This window comes from Oryzias latipes, chromosome 1 (assembly GCF_053564925.1).
Source record: "Oryzias latipes strain Hd-rR chromosome 1, Olatipes_Hd-rR_3.1".
In the NCBI taxonomy this organism is placed as follows: Eukaryota; Metazoa; Chordata; class Actinopteri; order Beloniformes; family Adrianichthyidae; genus Oryzias; species Oryzias latipes.
In genome coordinates, this window is record NC_136237.1 from 546,375 (window position 1) to 560,000 (window position 13,626).

Here is a 13,626-nt window from a genome sequence, read left to right on the forward strand (position 1 = left end):
CTCTGTGTTCGTCGTCTGCTGATTCCTTCATTTGAGCCTCCGAGGCTGGCCTGGTGTGTTAATAATTCACCATGAGGACACAATACCAGCCTCACCTGAACCGGACACACCTCACCAGAACTGCATTGACAAAACCCGAACCTTGAACAGACAGAATTCACCGACAATATTCTTACGGAACCTTTTCTGATTCTTTTCTAATGGACTCAGCAAAATAGTCGGTAAATGAATGATAAGCGTAGATCAGAACTGCAGAGGGTTTTTAAACAGTTTGTGATTTTACGTAGCAGGTCATGGGACCCACGCAGACAGACTAGAGAATCCCATTGGTCCTATTTTGAGGCATCTGTCGCGCTATTGGCTGTAAGGACTGTCAGTCATCCTTCCTGCTCTGTGATTGGTCAGAGTGTGACTTCCGCTTTGCTAAACCCACGTCTTCTCCCCGCCGTCCGCCCCGCTTTGCGTCTTCGTGTACGGATACACCTGCTCGCCGTTTCTGACGTTTCTCCGTTCCCAGACTCAACCGGAATGGACGACTTTGACTTGCTCAACGCGCCCGCCGCCGGGAACGGCGTCGGCTCGGAGGAGGACCCCGCCGCCGCCTTCCTGGCTCAGCAGGAGAGCGAAATCGCGGGGATTGAAAACGACGAGGGCTTCAGCATCCTGGACGGAGGAGAGGTGCCCCCCTCCCTGGGAGACTCCGGCGGTGAGCCCCCGTGGTCAAATACAGCAATGTTCTCTCGGTCGGCGGGAATTTGACGATGCAACTGCGAAGAGGCGCGCGGAGCTCCGTGACGGTCTCGTGAGCGCAACGGCCGGGTCATTTGAGACCCGTGTCGGTCCGCCGGTGGCTAATGCTAACTCTGCTAGCGGGTTCGGTGCGTTCTAGAGCGGTGTCATTCATTCTGTGGTGTTCTGGAGGACACTGACCCACAGCCTTTGGCCTTGGCGGCTCCTTTCATGATGGGAAGGCTCGGCTAATGCTAATGCTAGCATTTTGATGATCGCGCGAAAGTTTGATCAAAGAGGACATTAATTTTCTGTACTTTAGTGTCGGATGTTCCCGCTTAACCGTCCTCTTTTGTCCCTCCGCAGATGGTGTTATCAACGGAGACATCCACGGGGTAAAGCCTCATTTCCCATCATCCCCCTCACTTCCTGCTGTTGGATCAGTCAGTCCACCAGAAACTACATTTCCCAGAGCCCCAGCCCTTCACATTTGCATCACTGAAAATCCCAAATGTCCTCTGTAGACACCGAAAGCAGTTATCAGCAGGAAGCAGTGCTTGGGAGAAATGTGGGGTAATTCAGGCCGTTGCTGGTAGTCAGGAGGGCATCTGTGTGCAGATATATGTCATGTAGAATGAGAGCCGCTGCCTGGATTAGAGAATCATTGTCTGCTCACATAAAACAAACGAACCCCTAAAGAAGGTTTCTGGTGGTGTGAGTGGGCTTCAGCTGAATCCTCACAGAACTGGAAGCTGATCTGTTGGGTTCCTCAAACTGCATGAGGACAGTTTTCCTCTAGTCATAAACTGAGGTGTGTAGTTGTGCTGCTGCTGTGTCTCTCCAGGCTTTTATGTGGTAAAGTCCAGAGTTCTGCTGAGCTGCATGTTTGCAGCCGGCTGCTGATGACTTCAGCTTCCTTTTCCTGTGCCGCTGTTGCAACAGTTTCTCTCTGCACAGTCAGGACTTCTCACAACAACAAGGTTTAACTTCTGAAGTGAATATCCTGCTAGTCTTCTGAAAACCGGAAAAGCCAAGTTTTCACAGCAGAAAGTGGAAAAGCTGAGGATAGAGGATGTCATGGCTGGTCTATAACTGCTGGAGCAAAGCTGCAAACGGCTGTGATGTGACAGTTTTTGTTTGGCAGGAAAGCAACGGTCCATCTGATGCGTATGCAGCCATTTCTACTGCAGACCGGCTGCAGGCTGAGCCTGAGAGTCTGCGCAAATGGAGGGAGGAGCAAAGAGAGAGGCTGGAGGTACTAGGTACGTCTCATTTTAGGAGCAGGTCATCCACCACTGTTATCCTGTCACCTCTAACCCATCCAACCCCTTTACTGTTAAAGCCCCGCCCCAAACATCTGTTCATTGTTGCTCCGTGGAGCTAAACGCTGTCATGAACAATATGAACATCTATGGAGAGAAATTAGACTCAGTCGGATTTGTGCGTGCGTAATTCTTGATTTGTGCGTAAATTAGGATTTGTGCATAAATTTGGATTTTTGCGTGATTTGTTACTCACATAATACGTTTTGTGTATAAGTTAAAAAAATATAAAATGAAAAAAATACAAAATGCAATTTACGAAGTTACGCACGGATCTACCGTGAGACTGTTTTCACGTCTCACAAATTCGTCCGTAAGTGCTGCGTTTAAATACCAGTGGAATGCTCGGTCATTAGAATTTTCCTATCCTAATTTAATCCTAATTTACGCACAAATCAAGAATTACGCACGCACAAATCCGACTGAGTCTAATTTCTCTCCATAAACATCCATCTTTGGGAGAAACGCAGACCTGCTGCCGAGGATGACGTCAGGAAATGGGCGGCTCCCAAACAAAGACGTTCATAGATCTGTTAGTTTGCATCAGAAAGGGGCGGAGCAGGGAGACTTTGGCCCCGCCCAGTGAATTTTCTACCTCACTAATTTGATCTTTTTAAAAGGGCGTTTTTTCGTCTGCTCCTGATTCACAACGATTTGAATAAATACTCTGAAATATAAATTTGAGCTTTATTTTCTGGCTCATAAAAATGCTACAAGAAGCAGTTAAAGCAGTGCTTTCATGGGGGGGGGCTTTAAGGTTTTGAGAAGTCTCCCGCTAACCCTCGTCTGCATTGCTCCTTCCGTTCGTCGTCTTCACCTTTCCACCGTTCTCGGCTTTGCCGCGTCTCCACAGATGCTAACTCGCGTAAGCAGGAGTCTGAGTGGAAGGAGAAGGCCAAGCTGGAGCTGGAGGAGTGGCACGCCAGGCAGAACGAGCAGCTGGAGAAGACCAAGACCAACAACAGGTTGGGGGGCGCACGTGCAGGACAGCATAAACTAAGCTTAAATAATGATCCGTGGGGGTGAGGCTGCACAGTGATTGAAATGTGCCGCTTTTCCAGAACAGAAATGTCTTCTTCCAGGCGTGTCTGCATGTAGTGTTAGCCGTGTGTAAAGACACATGTTCTCAGCTCAGACTCTGGTTCTGCCTTTTTCCTCTCCTCTGAGCTGGTGGCAGGTGTAAAAGTCCTTCTTGATGATCAAATGTTTCACTGTGTGCTGACTGACAATGCTGTGTTCCAATCTTCTCCCTTTACCTGCTGCTCTGCTTCCTGATGTCTGTCCAGGGTTCTGGATGAAGACTTCTACAAGCAGCCCTTCTCTGAGCTCATTGGTTATGTGTATGTGGCTCCACTAGCATCCTCCCTTCATTCCCATCCTTTCTGCTTCTGTTTGCTTCACGCCATCAGTCCTTCATTAGTCAGAATCCTGTGCGTGCTGGTCGGTGTGAACAGTGTGGACCTTAGCTTCAGCCCCGCGTCTGCATGGACCAGCTTCCCCAGAGGTAGACCGATCCTTTTGGAGGCTTGCAGAGGCGTTTCAGTGATATTCTAGCACAGGCCTGCTGTGGTTGAGACTGAATTCAGGGCTTTGGTGGGATTCTGCAGCTAATCTGACTGCAGAAACTAATTGGCCTCTTTTTTTTTTTTTTTCAAACTGCAGTGAATAAATATTTAGGATTTTCTCCTTTGTGCTGAGCGTTTCTGTAAATTCTTCTGTTTTTCTCAGTGATCACACAGCCACTCGTCGAGCTCCAATGCAAACGATGACTATGTCTAATTTGTGGAAACGCTTAAAAACAGCAAATAAAGAGCAGGAATAGCAAAGAGGAGCATTAAGACGCTGGAGTTCTAATTTAAAGGGAAATTCTCTGTTTCGTGTTCAGGTTGCTCATTTATCCATCTTGCAGCAAATTATTAGAAAGCAAAACAAAACCAGATCTGATCTGAGATCAGGGTTATAATCCTGGGCCAGATGACGGTCTGTTGTCCCCCGTCGGTCTACTTCCCCCTCGTTTCCATGCTAGTCCTTCACTCTCACGCTTCCCCATGCATCCTTGTTTTCTGGTGTTGATGCTCCAAACCCTCCAAATGCATTTAAAGATGTCAGGCAGTCTGAAGCGGCTGAAACCTCCTGCATGACGTTTACACGGCTTTGGAGCAGTTGTGTCCAACATTCCCGCTTCCTTTCTGCAGGAGGAACGTTTTCCTGAATCTGTAGGACGTTTTTCTGTTTGGGTTCAACTGGTCGAACATTCAGACGCCGCTTTGAGACGCAGATGTGGGCGTGTCTGCTGCCATCCCTGCAGAACACAGCGGGATAGTGTGTGTGTGGGGGGGGGGGGGGGGGGGGGGTGTGCTGGCTGTGAAAACACAACTGCTTCAAACTGCTGCTTAGCTTAGTGGGCGTCGTAACGCCTGGAGCTGGTCATTTTGGGGGCGTGGCATGCTAACGTGCTGAGCTGACAGCTGGTCAGTTTGGGGGCGTGGCATGCTAACGTGCTGAGCTGACAGCTGGTCAGTTTGGGGCGTGGTATGCTAACGTGCTGAGCTGACAGCTGGTCAGTTTGGGGGCGTGGCATGCTAACGTGCTGAGGTGACGTCAGCTGGAAGGGTGCAGCCTTTGTGGTGAACTTCCATCCGGTCCGTTCTGACCTTTATGCAGAACCACATGCAGGGATGTGGTTCTGGTGGTGGAGTGACGGTCAGTGTCCCCCATTCTTCTCCATGCGACCTCTGACCCCCACGTGGGTCTGTGGAACCCTCCCTTCTCTCTCAGCTTTGCATTAACTGCTGAAGCTGCAGAAGCTTCAAGCTTCAATGACGTTCCAAAGCAAAGGCTGCACGCCGCCCACTCTTCCAGAGGGGCGGAGCTCCAGCTGCACTTGCATGTCGTCTTCGGCACATTTGTTTGTCTCTTCTGACTTTTCTTTCCCATCTTCTCTGTTGATCTGAACTCTGATGGTGAAACTGTTTCTCCTTGTTTCTCCCTCTGCACCTTAAGCACACACATAAACCATCCTTGCTACCGCCTAGACCAGTTAAGTAACCAAAGAAACCCAGAACCTCCCCATTCTGGTTTGATTCTGTCATTCTTATCCAGTATAGATGGAGTTTGGTGAGTGTGTTGGTGTGTTTCTCCTGGTTTGCCTCCCTGTGGGGTAAATCTTGTGTCAGTAGATGTTTGTTGTCCCCCCTCAGTTCCTTGTGTATTTGTTGTGGGTTGGCTCGTTGTTGTGTGTGCCCTGTCTTAGTTTGTAGTTGGTTTTATTCAGAAGCAGGCTGGGAAATTCTAAAAAGAAAATAGAGATGCAGGAAGGCGGAGGTTTGGGTTTGTGGGTGGGCTGTTGTGGGCGCTGACCTGCGGTTCCCGGTGTCGCTGGTTTGATCCCCTTGTCAGAGAAGTAGATCGGTGACTCGCTGAGACCTGTTTTTTTTTTTTTTCTCGCTGCGCTCTTTTGCCACAGCATGCATGGCTCAGGTCCAGCAATGCTTCCTGCTCATTTGGTTTAAAAACACAAAAACGAGATGAGCTCATCATGTCAATACTTGGTTCTTTGTCGACGAGATCCAGACCAGGCAGCAGCGGTCGGGTCGGGTCGGGTCCAGACCCTCAGGGCCAGACGGAATCCCATTTCTACCAAGCAAAGAAAGCTTTACCTTTGATTGATGTTCAAAGTGTTGTTTGTGTAGTGGTGTGTGTACGTCAGGGTGGGGGCGGAGTCGGGTGCTGCAGGTCGTAGGCTGTGGCCGTGGCGGCTGTTGAGCGAGGTCTCCGTGGTGACGGGGTTTGCCGGCCTGAGGGGTCTCTGCTGAGTTCAAAGCCCAGACTGACGTCGTCCTGGCGCTGAACCAACATTTCATCTCATTTGCAGAAGAGAAGCCGTGGTGTTGGTTCTGACCGGACCGTTGAGTTCAGAACCTGCGTTGGTGCTCAGCAGAGGTTTTCTTTTGGCCGTTCTATGTCCGTCCTCCATCTGTCCCTCCGCTGACGGCTTTTCTCCCCCGTGTGACCTTCAGGGCGGCCGAGGAAGCCATGATTTCAGACCTGGACGAGAACAACCCCGGCACCGAGTGGGAGCGGGTGGCCCGGCTCTGCGACTTCAACCCCAAGTCCAGTAAGCAGGCCAAGGACGTGTCCCGCATGCGCTCCGTGCTCATCTCCCTGAAGCAGTCCCCCCTGGTCCGCTAGGCCGTCTTCCACCCTCCTCCCTCCACACATCCATTCATCTGCTAACATCAAGAGAACGGTCCTGCCCCCCCCCCCCCCCCCCCCCCCCACACACACACACACACACACACACACACTTTAAAGCTTGTATGAAGAACCCGTTCGGCCCGGTTCTGTGGTTTCACTGTAGATTTGGTGTTGGGACACTAAAAGGGAAGGTTCCTGTTTGTTTGTGCTACACTTCTAACAGCAAAAGCCCCCAAAGTGTTTTTTATGTGTGGTGATGTCAGAGCCAGCCGGAGGGGGGGGTCCAGAAACGGTCATCTGCCTGTCCTTCACACACCTGTCCGGTTTACCTTCTTTAAAAAGCTGTCCAAAGTTGTGTTCTTGTTCTCTGAGGACCAAACTCCAGCAAAACTCCAAATGCTGTGTGTGTAGTGTGTAGTAGCAGTTTGTGGCATGTTGTTCCAATCTATGCATTTGAATATTGAAGCCTCTGTTCTCCCGTCACAACTGAACAAAGTCCAGCCATTACATGTTTGTGTGTGTTAAAACCTGAGTAGTGTGTACTTTATGAGTGTACCTATGTACATATGCAGAATATATACAGTATATAGAACATGTCACTGGAACAGAAGGCCAGACTGACCAGAGTGTTCATCGTCCATTTGATTTCAATCTCAGAATGAAGTAAACTGCTGTACTGTTCACCGCTTTTGTCTTTTCTTACCTTTTTGCTCTGAAAACCTTTGATTTCTAAGATTTTGGGTCAAAGAAAAACGTCATTCTGGCTCCAACCGGATGTGCACGGCACACGGATGTGCACGGCACACGGATGTGCACGGCACACGGATGCGCACGGCACACGGATGCGCACGGCACACGGATGCGCACGGCACACGGATGCGCACGGCTTCTTCCAGATGACCTGCCCTTTCTCCCAGCCCGGTCTTCATCAACCGTGTTCTTCTGTAAAGCAGCTCAAATGTGTTTGGCTTTCTCATAGCTGTGAACTAAACACTGACATGTAGGTTCAGACAAATGTCATTTTAGGGAAAAGATGGGATTGGACTGTTGGATCTCAGCAACAGGTTTTACTCTGCAGAATTCTAAATCTAAATATTTCAAAGCAGAATCAAAGCTCTGACAGGATAGAAAGCTGGACGTCACACGGAACCGTCCCAGTGGTGAACGCAGAACCAGTGTTCCCTGATTTTATGGCTGTAACTTCATTTGAACGATCCGATTGGATCCAGATCCTCTGCCCTGAAGTGGATCCAGATCCTCTGCCCTGAAGTGGATCCAGATCCTCTGCCCTAAAGTGGATCCAGATCCTCTGCCCTGAAGTGGATCCAGATCCTCTGCCCTGAAGTGGATCCAGATCCTCTGCCCTAAAGTGGATCCAGATCCTCTTCATCCAAACTTCCAGACAGAAATTCCTGCTACTGAACAGTTTTCCAGATTCTTGGATTTCTTCCAGATCATCAAGTTAAATGAAATCTGTGTCCAAACCAACAAGTAAACTAGAATGAATGTCAAATCCATTCACATGTTAGTTTCCTAAAGTTCACCACTGTTGTTTTTCCACATCCAAAGAATCCAAAGGGAACATTCTTAGAACATTCTAGACACTGGATGGTCACATGACTTTATTAAATAAGTTTCATTTACCGTATATAGCGCCTTTCACATAAAATCACAAAGCCCTGAACAATAAAATGGCGTAAATGGTAGATGGTACCTTAAGATACCTTAATTGAAGGCCCAAAGCGCTTTACAGTCAGTCCCATTCACCCATGCACACACACAGTCACACACTGATGGCGGCTCCGCTGTCAAACACTGGCGCCAGCCTCCCACCAGAGGCAAGGTGGGGCTCAGTGTCTTGCCCAAGGACACTTCGACACATGGGCATGCAAGGTGGGAATCGAACCTGCAATCTTACGATCATGGGTCGACCGCCCTACCGCTGCTCCACGGCCGCCCATAAAAAAAACATACAATACATAAATTAAATATAATAAATATTTTAGTAGTTTATAATAGTTTATAAAAAACATGCAATACAGTAAAAGCAGAAAAACAATCAATTAAATATGATGTAGAGCAAAACTAAATTAAAGAAGAATAAACGTAGAATAAAAATAATGAAACCAGTCAGCTAAAAGTATTTATGAATAAAAGTGTCTTCAGTTGACTTTTAAAAAAATCGATGGTGTCGGACACACGAAGGGACAGAGGGAGGGCATTCCAGAGTCTGGGACGACCGCTCACCTCTGGTTTTATATTTGGTCCTAAAAATCTTTAAAAGATTTTGATCGGAGCGTAGGGACAGAGCAAGTCTGATACATATTTTGGGGTCTGTCCATGTAACCCTTGTGCTATCTTAGATGACCCCCCCCCCCCCCTTCCATTGAGGTGTTCTCCCTACCATAACAAAGGTGGATAAAGGTGGAAAGATTTCATGTAATCCATGGACACCAGTGAAGATCACAAATCATTGAAGAACAAAGGTTCAGAGCACTGTCTAGTGGGTCTAGATGACCCAACTCCCAATGTGAAAGTGCCTAGGATAACACAAGGGTTACAGCTCTAAAGGGTAAAACTAAAGTTTTAAAATCGATAAGCCACTTACGGTAATTGGGAGCTAGTGCAAGGAGAATAAAATGGGGGTAATGTGTTCCCTTTTGTCAGATCCTGTTAAAAGCCTTGCAGCAGTGTTTTGAACTAACTGAAGACGGCTAAGAATTAAAACGATTATAAAGAGTATTACAATAATCTAAACGAGAAGAAATAAAAGCATGGCTTGTAGTTTGGCTATGTTACATAAATGATCAAACAATTTCTAATTAAAAGGCTGGAATGACGGTCCAAAGACATTGACTGGTCAAACCAGACGCCAAGATTTCTGATACAGGGCTGTACAGAGGAGCTCAAAGAACCAAGATGCTGGGAAATTATTGGGATTGTGTTTTCTGGGGCAACTATTAGTGTTTCCGTCTTTTCTTGATTTAGCTGTTACTTGTGAGCCAAGATTGAACACCGGCAAGGCAATCTAGTAGTTCCGTAAGTTTGTGGAGTTCTGAGTCATTGAAGGAGCAGTATAGCTGAATATCATCAGCACAGAAATGGTATGACACATTTTTCAAGTTATTTAAAAGCTTTCCAAGTGGGTAGATGTACATTAAAAACAACAGTGGTCCTAAAACAGATCCCTGGGGAACACCACGTAGGAGTGGAGAGGTATCAGAAAGTATACCATGAATATAAACAGAGAATGTTCTGTTAGTCAGGTAGGAGGTAAACCACTTTAAAACAAATCCAGCAATACCAACTCATTTTCTGATCTGCCCAACAGTATTTTATGATCTACAGTGTCAAATGCTGAGGATACGTCTAAAACAACCTAAACTGTATATTTTCCAGAATCTGTATATTTTCCAGTGTATATCATTAAGCTTGAAGTTGTACATTTTTACAATCGCTGCTTTAAAAAATAAATATTTGGCAAGTATTAAAAACAATTCCCTAAATTTTCCCCACACAACAAAAATTTGATAAGCTTGTGGTGTTCCACATGGCTCTATTCTAGGACTCCTTTCTGCTTTTTCAAAGCATATGGTATATTTGGGAGGTTAGCAACAAAAACTTTCCCTCATTTATCTCACAAATATGATTCTTTTTCAAAGTCTGCCCACACATTGGACTGGAATGATGGACTGATCCGTGTTGATGACATCACGTGTGTGTTGTCCGCTGTGATTGGTCGGTTTTATCTCATAGTAAAATAAACCTACTGGACCTCGGTCCAAATGGTATTTTCCAATATTATTGGTTTGTCTCATTTCAAAATGATTTATAACGATTTAAGTCATTTTGACAAACAACTCGCATCAATCTGGTTGGATGAATCGATTCATTGATTAATCTTTACATCCGAGTTATTTTGTATCTAAACACTTCAAATAACACTAAGGTCCGTTTTCCAGGTCTTCAAAAAGTCTCTATGGATTTTTAAAGTTTCACTCTGATCATCTTCAAATGTTTTCAAATCCCTCCCAGCGGTCTTTTTGTAATGATTCTGTCGTTTTTGGGTCGTTTTCTAGAACTTAGTTTATGCAGAGCAGCAGGAGTTCATTAAACATTCACCTCTGAGTTGTGGGTGGGACTGTTGGTGTGGAGCAACCCCACCCCCACTTCCTCTCCCCATTGCTGAGAGCTCAGAGCAGGGAGCTTGTGGCCCCGCCCACCGTATTTTCTGTCACAAATATGATCTTTTTCAGGAATGTTTTCATCTTCCCACAACAATTAAAATAAAGAAATCCTCAGAAATGCAGTTTCATTCTAAATTTTCCTTTCTTCATGTCCTCCATGGGAAAAATGCTGCAAAAATATGTTAAAAACAGCAACAACAGGATTTTCATGGCAGCGATGAGGGTGACCTGGAAACTGCATCTGCCTGAAAGAGATGGAACAGTCCAAGATAAGCATCAAGGTCAGGATGTGTCTGCTCTGAACACAAACATGTCTTTTCTCACAGAATGAAGGGTTCAGGTGTGTCTTATCACAGTCCCATGGAACAGGAGACATCACCAAAAACGTCAGCTGCTTCAACTTTGAAATAACTACAGGGCTTTTTTTGTTTGTCATGAGGTTAGTCTGATGGAGCCGCATGGGGGTGGGGGTCTTAGTATGCTGAAGACTTCTGACTTGTTTGATTTCTCAAAGGACGAGAAAGGAAGAACTGTGGTCTAGATCTTATCGAGACGTTTAAGGATCTGGCTTCACTTTTGAAGGTAAAAGGTCCCAACAAGACCCAAAGCCCCAAACCGTCTGTTACTTCCCAAACTGTATTTCTTGATAAGGAAAACACTGGACAGCTGCCATGAAGGCTGTATGGAAAGAAGAATTTACCTAGAAGGTCTTTAAAGAGACCTCCCTGGTACCCTCCCTGAAGGATTGACTGCAGACTCGTCAGGAATGGCAGCTTTAGGACCGTCCGACACCTGCATCCATGGTGACACAGAAAAACTCTCCTCAGGACAACAAAATGTTTCCTAGTGGTATGTCAGAGTTTAGTCTACCCTTACTTAACGTACTGCAATACTGCTTGAGGATGCACCTTAACCCTTGTGCTATCCTATGACCCCCCCCCCCCTTCCATTGAGGTGTTTTCCCTACCATGACAAAAGTGGATAAAGGTGGAAAGATTTCATGTAATCCATGGACACAAGTGAAGATCACAAATCATTGAAGAAAAAAGGTTCAGAGCACTGTCTAATGGGTCTAGATGACCCACCTCCCAACGTTAAAGTGCCTAGGATAGAACAAGGGTTAAGAGGATACTTATACAAAATAATGTTAATTAAATTGTGAGAATTGTAACTTTCTCCAATGGAATTCACACACTGCACCTTTAATTAATAAATTGAAGAAATTAGACATTTATGATATTAATGTGCTCCTGGCCTGTACATTAGTAGATGGTGCTCCACTATACCAGTTGGCCTTCACACATAAATTATTTTACGTTCTGCAGATTCACTACCATTCAACGCGACAGGCTCCTGAACTACATCTACCTCTGTACAAAAGAACAAATCTCTATAAGATGCACTATAATACCAAAAGTATTCAGTCACGCATCCAAATGATCAGAATGGTGGCAGTGGGCGGAACAGGTGTCCTAATCTCTTGTTCTGCCCACAGGTGTAACAAATCATCACACAGACATGCAGTCTGTTTCTACAAACATCAGTGAATTCCAGCGTGGAACTGTCATAGGACGCCACCTGTGCAACAAACCAGAGGTGAAATGTCCTCGCTCCTAAATCTTCCACAGTTGGCTGTCAGCTCTATGAGAACAACATGGAAGAGTTTGGGAACAACAGCAGCTCAGCCACCAAGTGGTCGACCACGTAACCTGATGGAGAGGGGTCAGAAGATGCTGAAGGTCAAGGAGGTCACCAACTTTCTGCAGTCAGATGCTACAGAGCTCCAAAGATCATGTGACCTTCAGATTAGCCCAAGTCCAACATGCAGAGAGCTTCATGGGTTTCCAGCTGCATCCAAGCCACAGGATACCAAAACATTTTGGACAATTCCATGCTCCCAACCTTGTGGGATCAGTTTGGAGCGGCCCCTTCCTCTTCCGCCATGACTGTGCACCAGTGACCAAAGCAAGGTCCATGAAGACATGGAGGACAGAGTCTGGTGTGATGAACTGGACAGAGTCCTGACCTGAACCCCATAGAACACCTTTGGGATGAATTAGAGCAGAGACTGAGAGCCAGGTCTCTCCACCAACATCAGTGTGTGACCTCACCAATGACCTTTTGGAAGAATGGTCAACAATTCCTGGAAACACTCCTCAACCTTGTTGACACCCTTTCCTGAAGAGTTGAAGCTGTAAAAGCTGCAGAAGGTGAAATACATCATACTGAGCTCTATGGGTTCTGTTCATATGTGAGTCAAGGCAGGAGAGCCAATCCTTTTGGTAACATAGTGTATCATGGACCTAAATCATGGAATACTCACACTGAGAATCATATGCAAAGGGAGCTGAGCCAGAAAGCAAAGCTCTCAATTTACCCATGGATCTTCAATCCAATACTCCCCTATGGTCATGAGCTCTGGGTCGTGACCCAAAGACCCAGGTCCCGAATACAAGCAGCTCAAATGAGCTTACTCTGTAAAGTTGCTGGGCGTTCCCTTAGAGATGGGGGAGGAGCTAAGTCACCTGGAGAGAGCTCGGAGTAGAACCGCTGCTCTTCCACGTCCAGAGGAGTTGAGGTGGCTCGTGCATCTGGTATGAATGGATGGATGGGTGGATGGATGGATGGATGGATGATGGGTGTATGATGGGTGGATGGAAGGATGGGTGGATGGATGGATGGATGATGTGTGGATGGATGGATGGATGGATGGATGGATGGATGGATGGATGGATGGATGGATGGATGGATGGATGGATGATGGGTGGATGGATGGATGGATGGATGATGGGTGTATGATGGGTGGATGGAAAGATGGGTGGATGGATGGATGGATGGATGGATGGATGGATGGATGATGTGTGGATGGATGGATGGATGGATGATGGGTGGATGATGGGTGGATGGAAGGATGGATGGATGATGGGTGGATGGATGGATGGATGGATGATGGGTGGATGGATGGATGATGGATGGATGGATGGATGGATGATGGGTGGATGATGGGTGGATGGATGATGGGTGGATGGATGGATGGATGGATGATGGGTGGATGATGGGTGGATGGAAGGATGGGTGGATGGATGGATGGATGATGGATGATGTGTGGATGGATGGATGGATGGATGGATGGATGGATGGATGGATGGATGCATGGATGATGGGTGGATGGAAGGATGGGTGGATGGATG

The 13,626-nt window shown here is 46.7% G+C and overlaps 1 protein-coding gene across 3 annotated transcripts; it reads left to right on the forward strand.

The window, feature by feature from the left end:
* The first annotated feature begins 398 nt into the window (after positions 1–398).
* Positions 399–6,931, forward strand: clta (clathrin, light chain A). 3 transcript variants are annotated; one of them, XM_078945323.1, is made up of 8 exons: positions 405–706; positions 1,096–1,124; positions 1,874–1,991; positions 2,905–3,016; positions 3,338–3,391; positions 5,055–5,090; positions 6,071–6,315; positions 6,346–6,931. In XM_078945323.1, exons 1-7 carry the CDS (start codon positions 529–531, stop codon positions 6,240–6,242), a joined length of 699 nt encoding a protein of 232 aa, XP_078801449.1. In that variant the 5' UTR covers positions 405–528; the 3' UTR covers positions 6,243–6,315; positions 6,346–6,931. The 3 variants fall into 3 exon arrangements, with proteins under 3 accessions (XP_078801487.1, XP_078801449.1, XP_078801476.1); XM_078945350.1 differs by lacking the exon at positions 5,055–5,090; XM_078945361.1 differs by lacking the exons at positions 3,338–3,391; positions 5,055–5,090 and having other exon boundaries at positions 399–706.
* The last annotated feature ends 6,695 nt before the right edge of the window (positions 6,932–13,626 follow it).